Here is a 15,941-nt window from a genome sequence, read left to right on the forward strand (position 1 = left end):
ACGGTCTTTTAACTTCTGAGAGCGTCTCAAACGTGATGTTCGGATGTGTGTGTGTGTGTGTGTGTGTGTGTGTGTGTGTGTGTTCTTACATTTCTGTTCTTGTGAGGACGAAAGGACAGAGAGATGAGAAAAACCCTGCAAAGTGAGGGCATTTTGCCAGTTCTCACTTGTAGAAGCGAGTAGTTCAGGGTTAGGGTTCTTGGGTTCAAGATTAAGGGGCTGCACTTATTGAGGGCTCCGTTTGAAATCAATGAAAGCTGCTTCACTGCCCGGTTTGTGCTGTGCATTGCATCACATCCATTGGACACCTACAGGCTTTAAAGTTGTGGAGATTAAATTCCCAATGCCTGTTCATCCTTATGTGGTGCATTGAAAAAGGAGAAACTGACTCATGTTAAAGTCCCCGTGAAATGAACTCATATACTTTTACTTCTTGGAAAACAATGTATTTTTAATGGTGACCTCATGCTGCACCAACAGTCATAAATAAAAAATTTCTACTTCTTTGGTTTGGAAACTTCTCCCCTCTGCTCTTCTTTGAATTAAATGCTCTGTGAAGCAGCTAGAAGAGGCAAATTCACTCAGTAGTGGTGTCTTAGAATTTGAAAAGCATGTCTAGGTAGAAGTTATGGTCAGTTAACCCAAAATACAAAAAAGTGATTTTTCCACTTAGCTCTAGTGTACTCTATCCATCCAGATAGTTTCTGTGTGATCTGGTGAGGTTTCCAGTCTGCCGTGATCTTCCCTGTCTCCTGGCACCCTGGCACAATGCAGCAGGATGGCTCACACCATCAAATATTTACATGTGAAGGACTCAACAGCAATAGCTTTTTCCCCCCCAAAAAATAAAAAAATAAAAAAATGACATGGATACCCAGCGTAATCCACAGCCCTCAGGGGCGACGGGTTGTGTTGGGAACTGTTTCCTGCCAAAGAACACCAGCAAATTGTATCTATCTGCCTGTAATTCATGCTCACCAGGGGCAGCTAGACACAGTTTGCTGTAAATCTTTGTCAGTTTGAGCTCCACTAAACATTTCCCATCTGGCTCCATGGTTTTGGGGTGAAGGGAGACAGACTGGAAACCTCACCAGATCATACAAAAACTAGCTGGATGCAATAACCGTGCTAGGTGTGGTGTTCCTTCGGTGTGTTCTCCAGTGGAAAATGGAAGGTTCTCGTAAGTGTACTAATACCAACTCCTGTGTATTCATGTGTGTGTTTGTGTTGGAGGGTATTTATGTGTATCTGCATGTATTCATTCTATTGCTTCTGTGTGTGCATGCATACACACACACACACACACATGCACGCATTTGTTTTCCCCCTTTGCCAAACCCAGTGAGACAGTGGAAAGACCCTCTCAGTGTGCTTCTCACTGCAAGCACAGACAATATTTATTCAGCTTTTATCCTGCCCTGTGTAAAGAATGCAGAGCTGGCATGTAAAGACACTGGCCTCCCTCCAAGATAGGCCTAAGAAAAGTGTTTTTCTAATTTGTACAGTGGTGAGACTTAGACAGCGAAACAACAGCCTCTAATCCTGGTTTACACAGAGAGGGCTTTTCCACCCCTAAAGGCCATGAAATCAAAAAGGAGGAATCAATGAAGTGATCAAATGATGGATTCAATTATTTCCTGGTTCAGCGAGATGCCAAATAACACGCTGCCTGTATTTAGCAAATCCCCCTCTCCACCTCTTGCTCTGCTGCTGGTGTTTTATCTCATCCCCGCTCAGTCTTCACGTTAAAGTCTCCACTTTATCCTTCTCAATGTGCAGTTGTTTGAGCAGCATGTGTTTTTCCCAGTGATTTTGCACGAATCATAATATCTACAAAATGTATATTCTTCATGTTTCTGCTAATCTTTTCCCAAAGGAAGCAGTGGTATTTTAGAACTCCAGTATCATTTTTCCAACTTTCATCCACCCAGTAGTTTCCATTCATTCTAATACTTCATTTGTGGCCATCATTTGCTTTTCATCTTTTTTTTACATAGTTAATACATACATTACATAGTTATATAAGTGAGTGAAACACCCTGTGGGTATTACAATACAGAAAGTGATTAATGAGGAGGTCTAATAGAAATAAATAATATCAAGTTTAAACAGACATCCTTCTTCACGATGCATTTCATTACAACTCGACAAAGATCTTCTAGTTCACTAAAGCTTTGCTCAGAAAATGCATGGGAGGTATGTGACCTTACTCGAGCATACAGACAGACAACAAAAACAGAAAACGGGAAAAAAGGCAGATGAACAAACAAACAAACAAACCAAAAAAAATTACTGGGGTAAGGCAAGAGAATAAATAAATAAATAAATAAGAAATAAGAAAAGAAAAAAGGGGAGGGGGGGGAGAAAAAAAAAGAAAAAAGAAAAAAGGAAGGGGTAAGATACAATAAAGTAACAATGAATAAACAGAACAATAAGTAAATAAGTACCAGCAGATACCGGTAAAAGCTACCACCATCTTTATATCTTCCTAATCCTGGTACAAGGTGATACAAAACAAACAGCAGACAATAACCCGCAGGGGAAGGGAAAAGAAAAACAAAAAAACAAAAAACAAACAAATAAACAAACAAAAAAAACAGTTATTTAATAAATAAAAAAAGATTAACAATTAACATGTAAAGGTGCCCTGAGTTTCCATTCATTCTGGTATTCCATCACTATAGTCATCCGCATTAGTTTTCCTAAAAGCAGCTGCACTGTTGTGTTTTGAAGACTTAAAACTGGGCTGAGTGAAACGGTCTCTCTACCGGAAAATAGTCCCTAGGGACATGTTTGCTTTATGCAACCAATTATCAGCTCTGTTTATGAAAGCTGATTGTTTTGTTAACCACAGAATAAAAAAAAAAAAAAAAAAAAAAAAAAACATTATAAGGTGGGTGATTCAACCAAAAATTTAAATTTGAAAATCTCGAGATTTTCATTATATCTTGTGAAATCTTTAGCGCCCCGGCATGATTAACAAAATGGTTTGCTGTAATATAAAATGTGGGGAAATTGTAGTAAATTCAGCTGGTATGGTCCTTAAGGACAGCGTCAAATAAAAGCATTACTCTGACGGGCACAACAATCAACAGGCAGTCATTAGCCAGCGCATGTCAGTGCAAATTGTCCAATTATTTCACACAAATCACCGTCATCACATTACAACTGTCATCATGGAAACTCTCTGTCCATATCATGTTTGAAACGTCTTCTTCCATTTCGTGCAAAAAAAAAAAAAATCTTTGTGAACTGAACACACACACACACACACACCAGGTGGGGCGCAGCATCATTGACAGTCTGGAGCAGAGTGGAGCGCAGCATCCCGTTTAGATTAGATCAGATCAGATTAGGTGACATTAAATTAGCACTAACCAGATTACACTATTCCTCATCTAACACACTCTACCTCCTAATGCTCCTCCAGTCTCATTACCCAGGAAACAGCCATCTTAGGAAGCAATTAGGAAAGGGAGAGCGTCTTTCTCTCTCTCTCTCTCTCTCTCCACCAGTACACACATATTTATCACCCTCTAGGTAGTCAGCACACCTCAGTGGCCATTAGTCAATTAAGACATTTCTCCTGTTTGATAAGGTAATAGCTGTGAGGCTTTGGTGATGCTAATGTTCGTGCGTGCATTTCACCACAACCATATCTCTCTCTGTGTGTGTGTGTGCGTGATTGCATGATGGGTTTATGTTTCTGCCCGTAAATGTGTGTTTCTCTGTGTATTTTTGTGTGTGCGTGTGTGTGTGTCAGTATGAGAGAGGCTTTTATGGTTCCATTCTCTAGCGGTAATCTTGCATGATGTCTGAGGAATGTCTAATATACGGGCTGAAACAATAGCAGAACAGAAACAGTGGGGGAAAAATAATGACCTGAACCTCAATCTCAAGGCCAGATGTCTGCAGTCCAACTCTCACCTCGTAAAAACTGTACTTCTTGTTCTGGCTTATCAACCGCATCTATTATGGAGCTGTGTGTATATGTGTGTATGTGCATGGATGTGAGTGTGAGGTTGTGCAGAGCTTTGTGTGTGAGGGAGTGTGGGTAGAGCTCGACGTGTATGTTTGTGTGTGTGTGTGAGAGTGTGTGTGTGTGTGTGTGTGTGTGAGCATTTATGTGAACACGCCAACATCTGAGCGCTGCTGTTTTTGTTCACCCTTTGAACTTTACTTAATCCGGCAATATGTGCTTCTCGGCGTGTGTTTGTGAAGGATTTGTCGCTTCCACAGTCGTCAGTGTACAAAAGAACGGACACAATGAAGCGGCGGCATCAAAGGAATAGGTCTGTCTGTGTCTGTGAACTCAGAGACAGACACAAGAGACACAGACGACGACAAAGAGGCGAGATGAAACGGAGAAAAGCCGTTTTTCAGAAAAAGCGGGATTCGCTGGCAGGATCTGGGCGATTCATTCCTTTTTAACAAGGAGCCAGGAGGGAAAAGATGTTGCCGTCCTCCCTGCACACATCCTCTGCAATCTCCCTTCAGCACGGCAGATGCATTTCTTGATACTGGATAGTTTAGAGTGATTACTTTCCCCATGAAGAGCGGTGTGACAAATTACTATTTCTATTTCAGTACCACCACTGCAACCGGTGAAAAAGCAATCTGCACCTTTGTTATCACCCCCTCTAAAATACGCTGAAGTTGAATTATCCAAAAACTATTAATCCACACTAATCCCCTAATTATTTTTCTGCATAATTAGCTATCATTCTCATAGTTGACAGCTGGCTTAGATGAGAAATTGATGAAAAATGGATGCACTCTCACTTCTTCAAATCCCAGATCACAGGAGAGGTGACAGAGTTATCATGACTTTAAGATAAGACTGGATGCAAAAAGAGAAGACGAGTGTAATCCGTTATGGAGCCTAATAATAATAAGCAACGAGCCTTTCAGCCTCTCAGTTTGCCGTTCCAGGTTTTTCCCATTTCCCATCGTTCCAGGTTTTTCCCATTTATTACCAAGATCTGCTTTGTTCATTCGCCTTCCACTCCCACAGCAATCTCTGTTATACAACAGATGGTTCATACTGTACCTGCAGAGGCACCTGGTTTTCTCTTGTTCATATTTTGTTCATCACTTTGTATAATGTCTGTGTCTCATGTGCACACCTAGGCACAGAAGCAACAGCTCGTTACCAATGATACAAAGGGGACTAGTTAACCATAAGCCGGTGAAATTCAGTTTTATGGCTGTGTTCAGGCAAATGTTATTAAATGAATATGATCAGTAAAAGACTTAATGATGCCTTTACATCATATTCATAGTTCTGACAATTACTCTTAAGTTCTTCTTAACTTTTCTGTGGACTTTGGTTGCCCTTGACCAGCTTTTCACACTTAGTGAGTGATAGGCTGGAGTTCGTCTTTTATAGCAAACCAAACACTTCAAATGTCATCCACAAACGAAGAATTCAGCAAGCTGTTGTACAGTATCCTTTCATGGTGTATTACACTGCAAAAATCTCCATCTTAACTCATGTGCTCTCATATTCAGTGTAAAAAAAAAAAAAAAAAAATCTTGTGTTTTCTTCAAACAAGTGAAAAAAATCTGCCAGTGGGATGAGTTCATTCCACTTGTTTCCAACACTAATCAACTTGTTTTTTAAGAATTTTCTCAAACCAAGTGTCATTTTCCTGCTCCCAGTGGGCTGACCTGCCTTATTCTGCTTTGTTACAACATATTTATACTTGTTACCAGAAGAAATCCTGAATCTGCATTGGTGGGATTATCTTTTGTCTTGTATGAAGAAAAACAAAATATTAGAGTCTGAATACGACACTGAATTTTTCACAGATTTTTTTCAGTGTAGAGGTTTTGATCACAGCATGGCTTAAAGGGATTTTTTTTTTTAAATTTGAATACACATCAGCACATCAGTCCCCACATTGAACTACACAGTTATTTCCTTGAGTGTGACATCAGAATTCACAGAAATCCATTACCAACCAAGAACGGAACCGGAAAGCTGATGTTGATGAGCAGCATTTTCGATTGTGAAGCTCATGTCTACCACTTTTCCCGCGTGACCTGAACACATCGTAGCAACACCAGTGACAGTATTTCATAATACCCCACCGGCTCACCATCATTACCGCCTGAGTACTCCAGACAAACTGGTGCCATAATGCACCGTGAGGAGCTGTTATCCAAGCGGCGATATTAATCTATGTAGTTCTCTCTTTGTGTATCCCTGATAGTGTTGAGTAATCGGCGCTTTAACAGCCCGGGTGTATAGAGTGATTAGTGGCAGACCACCGGGACGGGCTTAATGACACACGCTGTGTTTACATTACATTACATTACCTCTCCGGTTCAGCCCGGGTTTAATGTTTCTGCCCGGACGACGTCTTTCTCCCTCCACACTTTTTCGGATGTTGAGGCTGAAAGATAGACATAACTGAGCACGTGTCCGCATGACGCACTCTGAAAAGCATTCATACACACACACACACATTTGCTCGCACATCTATGTCTTCACACTCGCTGTGAACGGGGGACACGCAAACACGGATTAGGCCTTTAACACCTAGCCATCCTCTGTGTCGTCTCAGTGAAATGTGTGTACATGACACCATGTTAGGGTTGTGTAAACTGTTTGTCACATGGAGATGAAAGGCCTCATGGAGATTGTCAGTGGTGTTACACAGTCAACACACACACACATGCACACACACACACAACAATACTCCCCCCCTCCTGGCTCTATTTTTGTCCCGCAGTCATTATAGATTCTCATTATAGATGTCCGAGATACATACAGAGTGTTAAATCTTTTGTTCATGTTCTTTTTCTGTCTGTCTGCTTGTTCTTAGTGCCTCCCTCGTTTTCCCCTTTTTGCTCACTCACTCACTCACACACACATGCATACACAGGCACAAATGCACACACACCATTTGTTTGATCTGGATGTGAGTGGCAGCTTAATTCTCTGATGAGCTCCAAGCAGATGTCCTGAGCACATTCAACAGCACTGTAATCAGCATGTGTCTGTCTCTCTGTGCGAGATAGGCGCTTTATGTGGATGTTTGTGTGCGGGTACACACACACACACACACAACTATAATCTATGCAGTAATGTATGCAGTTTTTCAAAGGTATTTTATCATTGAAAGTTTGCAGTGTACACACCCGACTCCCGGCAGGTGTCATCATGAGAAAACGTCATATTTCTGGTCTTGGTAATTTCCGTGTTTTGGCTTCAAGTGACGGATTACATTCTCCTCTGTTTTGAAAATTCTGTCAGCCTTGATCTTCTGAAATCCTGTTAAACTGCAGGCTGTAAACACAACTTCACGGTGGTCAAACTGAAACAAGGCTGTTTTTCTTAGAGTTGCAGTAAAGGATTATTATAATTTAAAAAAAAAAAAAAAAAAAAAAAAGTTGGAAAAACTGCATCTCCAAAACAAGAATCTGGTGAAGGCTGCGATAACAAGTCGAATGCATCCATCCATCTTCTCTGTCTGCCTCTCTTTCCTTGTCTCCAGCCCGATGAGTTGACCAATGCGTTGGAGATCAGTAACATTGTGTTCACCAGCCTGTTTGCCCTGGAGATGCTGCTGAAGATTTTGGTCTATGGGCCCTTTGGATACATCAAGAACCCGTATAACATCTTCGACGGCATCATTGTTGTCATCAGGTGAGCAGCAGGACACACTGTAAAGGTTTACTGACAATATCTGATATCACACAGAGATTCCCTCTTGGGCTTTCCTCTGTTCTTTTATTGACAAGAATGATCAATGACAAATGAACTACTAGTGCCACTCTTACTGTACTACTAGTGCCACTAATAGTAATAATAAGATGGTGATGATAATGTCAATGATGATGATGATCATGGTGATTGATGTTGGATATTAGCCAAGAGTTGGCTTTGTTATATGCCGACAGAACAAAAAAACAGCTCGACTTCTATTTCATGATGCAACATGTGTGTTTGACAGCGTGTGGGAGATCGTGGGCCAGCAGGGTGGGGGTCTGTCTGTGCTGAGGACCTTCCGGCTGATGCGGGTGCTGAAGCTGGTCCGCTTCATGCCGGCCCTGCAGAGGCAGCTGGTGGTGCTGATGAAGACCATGGACAACGTGGCCACCTTCTGCATGCTGCTCATGCTCTTCATCTTCATCTTTAGGTAGGTGTCCAGAAGGAGAGACAGAATTACATCGCTGTCAGAGGCTGATTATATTTCACCTTATCGCCAAATCTAGAATGTTGCCTTTACTAATGATCTTCTTCATTCTTCTTTGTTTCAAGTCTGCATTTTGGACTTAATTGTGAAATGACATGAGGTGTAATAAAGGGTAGAAATGAGGCTGCATTGCAAGTCAGAAGAGGTAAACTGAACAGAAGAGGATCAGAGAGCATGAAATAGGCTGTGTAGATGAAATTGAAAGCATGGAGGTGTGGCGTAAACTTGAATTGGAAGATGGGTACAAGGTTACTTCAACATGGGAAGCAAATAGCGTGGAGGAGCAGAGATCAGAACGGACATGTGACAAGAGGAATGAGAACAGTGGGATGACGCGAACAAGCGATTCCCGCTTTTCATCAGCATCCCTCTTCTTGCTTGGTTAGGCTTCTGGCTGAGCTCAATGAAATCAGATGTACGGATGTTCTCTGCAGCGGCCTGATGCACACGCAGAGGTTCGAGGCTCTTGTATGTGCATAGATAAACACCCTCTGATCTGAGTGAAGTTTTGCCAAGTTGACACAGTGGAGGCCCGTTCCTTCATTCTTCAGCTTCACTTCTGCTTTAATGTCTGCGCTTCTGAATAAAAGAAAGACCAGTGTACACTCTCACTTGTCTGCTTATTCAGAATAATATCAACCCCGAGTAGTCATCTTCTGCCTTGTCATGACTTTGTCTTTCTTTCTTTCTTTCTTTCTTTCTTTCTTGCCAATTCTGAAAGTTTTGAAAAATACCTGCTGCAGAAAATATCCATGTCAACAAGTCATTTAGTCCAATACTGACCCTTAAAATCTGGATGTCCTTAACACAGCTGAAAAATCTGCCAATGGGGGTGAGATAATCTCTGTTGTTTCCAATGCAATGATTAAAGAAGTTTTCCGAAATGAGTGACAGTATGTTGATAATAAAATGGATTGCTCCACTAGTACCAAGATGATGTCACTTGATTCAAGAAAATTCTTGAACCGAGCTGATTTCCACTGGAAACTCCCCCAAGTGTGTGATTTTTCCCCTTGGAACAGTACAGTCAGTAGTTAATTGAACAACCAAAGCAGTGGTTTCAGTTTGATTTCCATTTCAATGTAGATAACAAGTTGGCCTGCCAAGCACTCAGTGTGAGCATCTCTTTCTTCTCGTCCTCTCTCTCGGTGTCAGTATCCTGGGGATGCATCTGTTCGGCTGTAAGTTTGGCTCAGAGAGAGATGGAGACACTCTGCCAGACAGGAAGAACTTTGACTCGCTTTTGTGGGCCATTGTCACTGTCTTCCAGGTAAGAATGAACTCTCCTCCTCCTCCTCTCCCTCCATTTCACCCCTTCGTCCAACCTTCTGTGTTCATTTTCCTATATTACCATCATAAAGCCAATTTATCTATATCTACATGCTTGACTCTAGAATCAGATGAGCTAAAAAAAAAAAAAAGTGGGCATCGGGATGGGCTAACACATGAGACCATCCACCATTCTGAAAAGTGCTAATTCCCACATGATCGTACTATACCTCCCGATAAATAACATATGAAATGGAATATTTTTCTTCGGTCTCTCCTTTTTGGCCCAGCTACTGGCCTTTCCTCCATCCTATCTTCCTCCCTTGTCTTACTCATCTAATTTCCATGTCGTACCCAACTCCTGTATGTTAAACGGGCTAAGCAGTCTTGATTCTTGCATCATGTCACCTCAGATTAACATGGAAGCCGTGTGACACCTCCCTGCGGGATCCATCCAGCTATAATCGCTGCATAACCTACAAGCCGTGTCACCCTTAAATAGTAACCATTCATTATTCAGTGAAACATCTGATACACTGTATGTCTGTGCTCATGCAATTGAATTTTGTAATGCAGCAAACACTGTGGTAATTACACTGGCACATTGTAATCATGGTGTTGTATGTAGTTTTTTCTGACTCTGCAATAAGTTGGTTGCACTGTGTGTGTTGTAATGCAAAGTAATAATCCACAACAACGCACTAGTGACTCACACTAGTGAACACAGAGGATCTGATGGGGTATTCTCACTTCCACCAAACTCAAAAGATGCCACAGTACTGGACACACTGACAGACAGTTGAAGCCCTGGGAAGTGCAGTGATGAAATACCACAGCAATGATCACTTAGCCCCAAGGACATCACCAAAACTAACACAAAAAAAGAAAGAAAGAAAAAAACAACTGAAAAACACTAAAGGATAACCACTGTAAAGAAGGAAGTATAACTTATTACTGCTAGTTTATATATTTGCCCTTTTAATAGTACTTATTCAACTCTACCGTCTTCTCTTCTCGTCTCCTTTCTTCTCCTTTTTTCTCTTTCCTCCTCTCCTCTCCTCCCCTCCAGATCCTAACACAGGAGGACTGGAACAAGGTTTTGTATAACGGCATGGCGTCCACGTCTCCAGTAGCCGCCCTCTACTTCATTGCTCTCATGACCTTTGGCAACTATGTCCTCTTCAACTTGCTGGTGGCCATCTTGGTTGAGGGCTTCCAGACGGAGGTAATGTAGCTGGCCATACAGTCACACACACACACACACACACACACACACAAACTGACAGACTGACCCATGCTAAACGGAATGATGTGCACACATTTTTGGATGGATGTGGGCACACAGGGAAGCATACTGCAGACACTCGCACTCGTACTGCAGGAAATATGTAGTTTAAAGTGCATTATCTGGTAATGAGTCTATAAAGGTGCACTATGCAAAACTGAGGGCTGATTGAAGGTTTCACTGTTTTTCCAGTTGGTCTTCACTTCAATGCAGTTTTACTTAGTGCAATGTTTTTTTGTTTTGCTTTTTTCAAATGAAGTGAATGTCCTTGAGGATTAGATCATTTCACTTTTTTACAATGCAAATCCACTTGTTCAGTCAAGTGCTATTTTTTGATACTAGAGGAGCGATCTACTGTATTCTGACTTGTTTCAAGGTTTTCACAAGACAATGACTGAAGTGAAACTGCATTTTTTTAGAGAAAAAATCAGTGTGAAGACGAGTATGAATATGCAACTAAATGACATACAGCAGCACATATGAATAGATGTGCTTGTCCACACACACACACATACACACGCACAGATACATATTCACACACACTGTATAGATACGCTCTCTGCAGCAGGTGTGTGAGGACATGAGATCACACTAGTCGCAACTTTTCATTTTCTCTTCATTTTCATCTCCCTTTGACTCTTAGTCTCTCTCATCCCACTCTTTCCCACCCTACCTCAGCAGCCATCCTAATTATTCCTCTGCTTATTCGCCAGTGCAGTCACACCACACAGCACATCATAAGCAAAATATGTCTACTAGTTTAGACTGCACATCGGAGCCACATCACCCACGATTCCCTCCATTCCTCTCTCCTCACCCTCCTGCTCAAATCCCTGCTGGTAATGCTCCCTGTCTTCTCACAGTACAACTCTTCTTATCGCTTAAAACAAAAGGCATGCAGCATATATCCAGCCCCCTGCATGGCCGTGACTCTTCCAGGGAGAGAAAAGGAACGAGAGACAGTGCAACGACAGGGTAGAGAAGGAGGATTAATTGCTGTTATTGTTTAGAGACAGGCGGCGTGGCTCTCGTCTGCGCCCGGGAAGAATGGAGGTTTTCTGGAACATTTTCGGTGCTACGGAGAGTAAAGTGGGGTGGAAATCAATGAGCTGTCTCGCTCCGGTTTTTTTCGGCCTGGCCCGCCTGGAGAATATAGGGCTTCATTTTAGACAGATAGAGCGAAAGGGATGGGGAGAGAGAAGGAGAGAGGAGATGGAGAGAGTAAATCACATGAGTATTCAGCCTGTCTCTTTCTCTTGGTGTGGTGTTGTCATCTCTCTCTCTCTCTCTCTCTCTCTCTTTTTCTCGTTCTTTAAGGGATGACAGCACCTATGCTTTGATCTCCGAAGCTCTTTGGCTCTTTGGCTGAAAGGAGAGAATAGGCGAGTGGTGGCGGAGAGACAGGATGACAGACTCATAAAATATGTATTAATTGGAATGGGTTTCTCTGACTATTGGCTGCACAAATAGCAAGTGTTTAACTAGAGTGGATGAAGGCGCACAGGGGTCGGACACATTGACCCCAGCTGTCTGAGACGCTGAATCTAAATTGTGGTGAAGATCGAGAGTAAATGCACTTTTGTTGACTGCACAATGCAGTTGAATAGACGTGAATAAAGTTCAGTTGACTGGTGTTTCATTAAGTTCGGCTGCAAGGCAGCAACAGATGAGAGAGGGAATGGAGGAGCGAGGTAAAAACTTTCATACAATACATGCACAAACATAAAAAAAAAAGATCCCCCAGTCTCAAAGAGCTAACCCCTTAGGTCTTTTAGCTCGCATTCTCCCGTTCTCCCCCTTCGCTCTCTTGTTTCATCAGAGAACTGTTTGCTTAATTCTCTCCCTCCGTTTTCAAGCTTACATCCTTTTCTGCAAACACCAAGTTTATTTTTAGTCGGCCAAACTTTCCCTGCGTCAGGGTTGCTAGGTAACACGCGGTTGAATGACGTGAGCCAAGCCAGGAGAGATGTACGGTTCTGGAGCCAAGACTTGCAACACACACACACACACACACACACACATACACAAAGCATGCCTTACTAGGTCCATATTGCTTTGGATGTAAAGGCAGGCGGCGAAAACAATCTTAGGCAGAAGGTTTTTCATTCCTCTATGCCAGCTTTTATTTTCTTGATTTAAGTCCTCACTCCATCCTCTTCATCTCTTCCAGTCAATGCCCTATTATCTTCCTATATTTTCTCCTCCTCCTCTTCTTCTTCTTCTTCTACTTCCTCTTCTTCTCTTATTACCTTCTCTCTCTCTCTCTGTCTCTGTCTCTGTCTCTCTCTCTCTGCCAGCTTGTGACTGTGTGTCCATGTGACAAAATCCAATATCCGCTGCAGGAAGCGCATCCAGACTGGCCCTTTTCTTTATGGAGACCTATTAACAGAGGAGAGAAAAAAGAAGTTGCTATTTGCCCCTTCTTTTTTTTTACACTACACCCCTCAGCATGACAGTAAACATAAACTTTGAGATACACACACACTCTCATATAAGTGTCAGCTGCAGAGTCTGCGCCTTTGTTCCAAGCATCCAAGCGCAGTGTGTCCCGAACAATGCATAGCTTGGTCACTGTACGACGCTGTCATTAAATCTGTGACTGCCGCATATAAGTCAAGTCCATTTCCATTGCTGCTTTCTGAATGAATGACATTTACACAACGTCAATGGATACACCAGTGGAGCGAGCGGAGGGTAAAACCTGCCTCCGTTCTGCTCAGTTCTACTCACTGCTGCCTTGTGTTTCCTGGCCCTCCTTGCTTGGACTGAAAAAAGTTGCAGCGCTGCTAAAGTACACATGTGCAGCACCCATACTGCACACTGTGATCCTGGACAACTGCTTTTTTAATGCCCTGTTGCATGGTAAAGTCAAGTGTTATAGTAGGCTGAATCTCCTTTAACAGACTTCTTCTGCTTTTGTCTGCTGCTGCGGTATTCCTCTTCCTTTTATCCTGTCTCTTCCTCCCTCTCCTGTCCGGCTGTACCGATCACTTCCACTTTAGGAAGTGACCAAGCGGGAGGACTTGCATGCCCAGCTGAGCCTAATTCAGCTGCCTGTAGACTCAGGGGTATGTACAGCACTGCGGCTCTTCCCTCCCTCCTCCCTCTCCTCTTCATGACTAACCCTCCGTCCTTCTGCACCCCCTTCTCCCCATCCCATTTTCCTCACCCCCCCAATATAGAGGCTTTAAAGTTACAAATGTCTCAGCAATGACAGCTGGTACCATTGAGGTCCAGGGCAGGTAACAGGAAATGTTTGATATTACAATTAAAATGGAATGGTTTAATAAGTTACATTTGTTTAAAACTATAGCTTACTTTGACACTGTCTTAAACCACAGTCAGAGTTTGCTGTATGTCAGCCTGTTGAATCATTACAGCAAAGCTTAGTGAAATGTGAGGCTCGCTTAGATCCAATAGGGTCAGTCTGCAGACCTCCACTGTCAGGAAGATCTCCGCGGTCAGACCGTCCCGTTAGCCTCCCACTGTTCTGGCCAGGATTCACCCACATGATCTCTCCAGCGGAGCGGAGAGGAGAAGAAGGATGAGTCTCCACTCCGTCTCTGTTTCTTAGTACAAAAAACAAAAACCACACGCAAAAGAAAAGCAACTGATTTGTTTTTCTAACCCCATTTCCCTTAAAATCCCCCCCATATATAATATGATGGCATGCATATCCTGTGTCATCCCATGCTGTGTTCCAGTTGGTTGCTTTGTAAACGTGGGTCATGGCCAAGTCTTATTGTTCGATTGTGAACACAAGTCCCGACACTGTCAGAAGGGAGACTTAGCCTGTCTTTGGTTGCAGAGGGCCCAAATCATTAAAGGACCAAAAACTCTGTCTTATTTTGGCAAGTGTAGTCTGAGATGGCCATATTGAAGGAAAAAACGTACAGTCTGTAGGGCATTTAGTCATCAGCACAAGCTTTGACAAGCAGGGAGTTCATTGTGGAAGCATCACCAGGACCAATAACAGTTGTCATTGGTCCCCAGCTCCTTGGACACATTCGTTCAGGTCATTGAGACAACAGGCCTGTGTTACTGTCAGCTGTTAGCCTGCAAATCTGTGACAGTTGTGCAGCGATTGGACCAAACACACAAATAAACTAAACACAGCACAGAAATGAACCCTGTCTGGTCCGAACTGTTGAGGCTTAAGTTTAGAAATGCTGTCAGGCCACATGTTGCCAGAGCTGAGGACCTCCAACATGGCAGCCAGAGGACACTTTATGTCACCTGAAAGCCTTCTATGACTCCTCTCCACCCCACCACCCCCACCCTGCATGATACCCTCCCTGCTGAGACTAACCAGCGCAGTGAATGACTGTTTTTCAAGAGGGAAAATCTAATGTCACGAACGCTTGCTTTGGTTTTGTCATTGTGTACTTTTTTTTTTCTTCATGTGTTCTTTAAAAGCAGACACCACTGAAAATCTCCCTCTGCTCAGACTGAATGTTCCCCTCCCACCAACCCTCCGCCCCTCTCTTTCCCTCTCCAGCCTCGGGGTAAGAACACTGCGCCAACGCTGCCAAGAATCTCCCTCTCAGTCTGTGTTTTATCTGGCTGGAAGATGGAGAGAGTGGGAGAGGGGAAGGGGAGAGGGACAAGGGGATGAGCGCGGGCTTTTTGGGAGGCTTCGGCACAGCCAGACAAATCCTGCCGGACTAGAGGATGAGAGCTAATAAAGAGAGCGGGGGAGATCAACTCTGTTTGCATGACTCAGTCACTTAAGGCAAGGCCAATGCTCTCTGCGAAATGAAGCCTTTGAAAAGCAGATGGTAGCAAGTCTCGTCCTCGTGTCCTCCAATTTTACACCGTTGAGCGGTATCCAAAAATGATCCAGGACTTTTCCGATGGGCAAATGTTCCAAATTGTTCTGAGCTTTTTTATCTGCTGAAAATACAGTGGCTCGCTGGGGACCTGAGTGAGAGCTGGAATGGGGATTTTTTTTTTTTTTAGTGGAGTCTGCTGGCCGGTCTATCAGTTAACCTTGTCATTATAGTTTTATTCTTTTATTACTGTCTGTTATTTCTATCTCTGCACTGTATATCGTGTAGATACTGGGCACATGTGTTGGTGGATGTGGATGTCATTTCTAACGTGCCGGTCTTAGTTTAGTGATTTGATACTGCAGCAAATCCAAGTCTGGGATGATGAGTCTCAGAAGCAGCTGTGGTAGGATG

The 15,941-nt window shown here is 42.9% G+C and overlaps 1 protein-coding gene across 1 annotated transcript in view; it reads left to right on the top strand.

Moving 5' to 3' along the window:
- cacna1g (calcium channel, voltage-dependent, T type, alpha 1G subunit) overlaps positions 1 to 15,941 on the top strand; it is a 224,855-nt gene that overhangs the window by 135,271 nt on the left and 73,643 nt on the right. The window contains exons 10-13 of the mRNA XM_030077890.1: positions 7,503 to 7,654; positions 7,962 to 8,147; positions 9,360 to 9,474; positions 10,543 to 10,698. Of these exons, the coding sequence (XP_029933750.1) occupies positions 7,503 to 7,654; positions 7,962 to 8,147; positions 9,360 to 9,474; positions 10,543 to 10,698 (609 nt within the window). The remainder of the gene's footprint in view (positions 1 to 7,502; positions 7,655 to 7,961; positions 8,148 to 9,359; positions 9,475 to 10,542; positions 10,699 to 15,941) is intronic.

Source organism: Myripristis murdjan, chromosome 19 (assembly GCF_902150065.1).
Source record: "Myripristis murdjan chromosome 19, fMyrMur1.1, whole genome shotgun sequence".
Classification (NCBI taxonomy): Eukaryota; Metazoa; Chordata; class Actinopteri; order Holocentriformes; family Holocentridae; genus Myripristis; species Myripristis murdjan.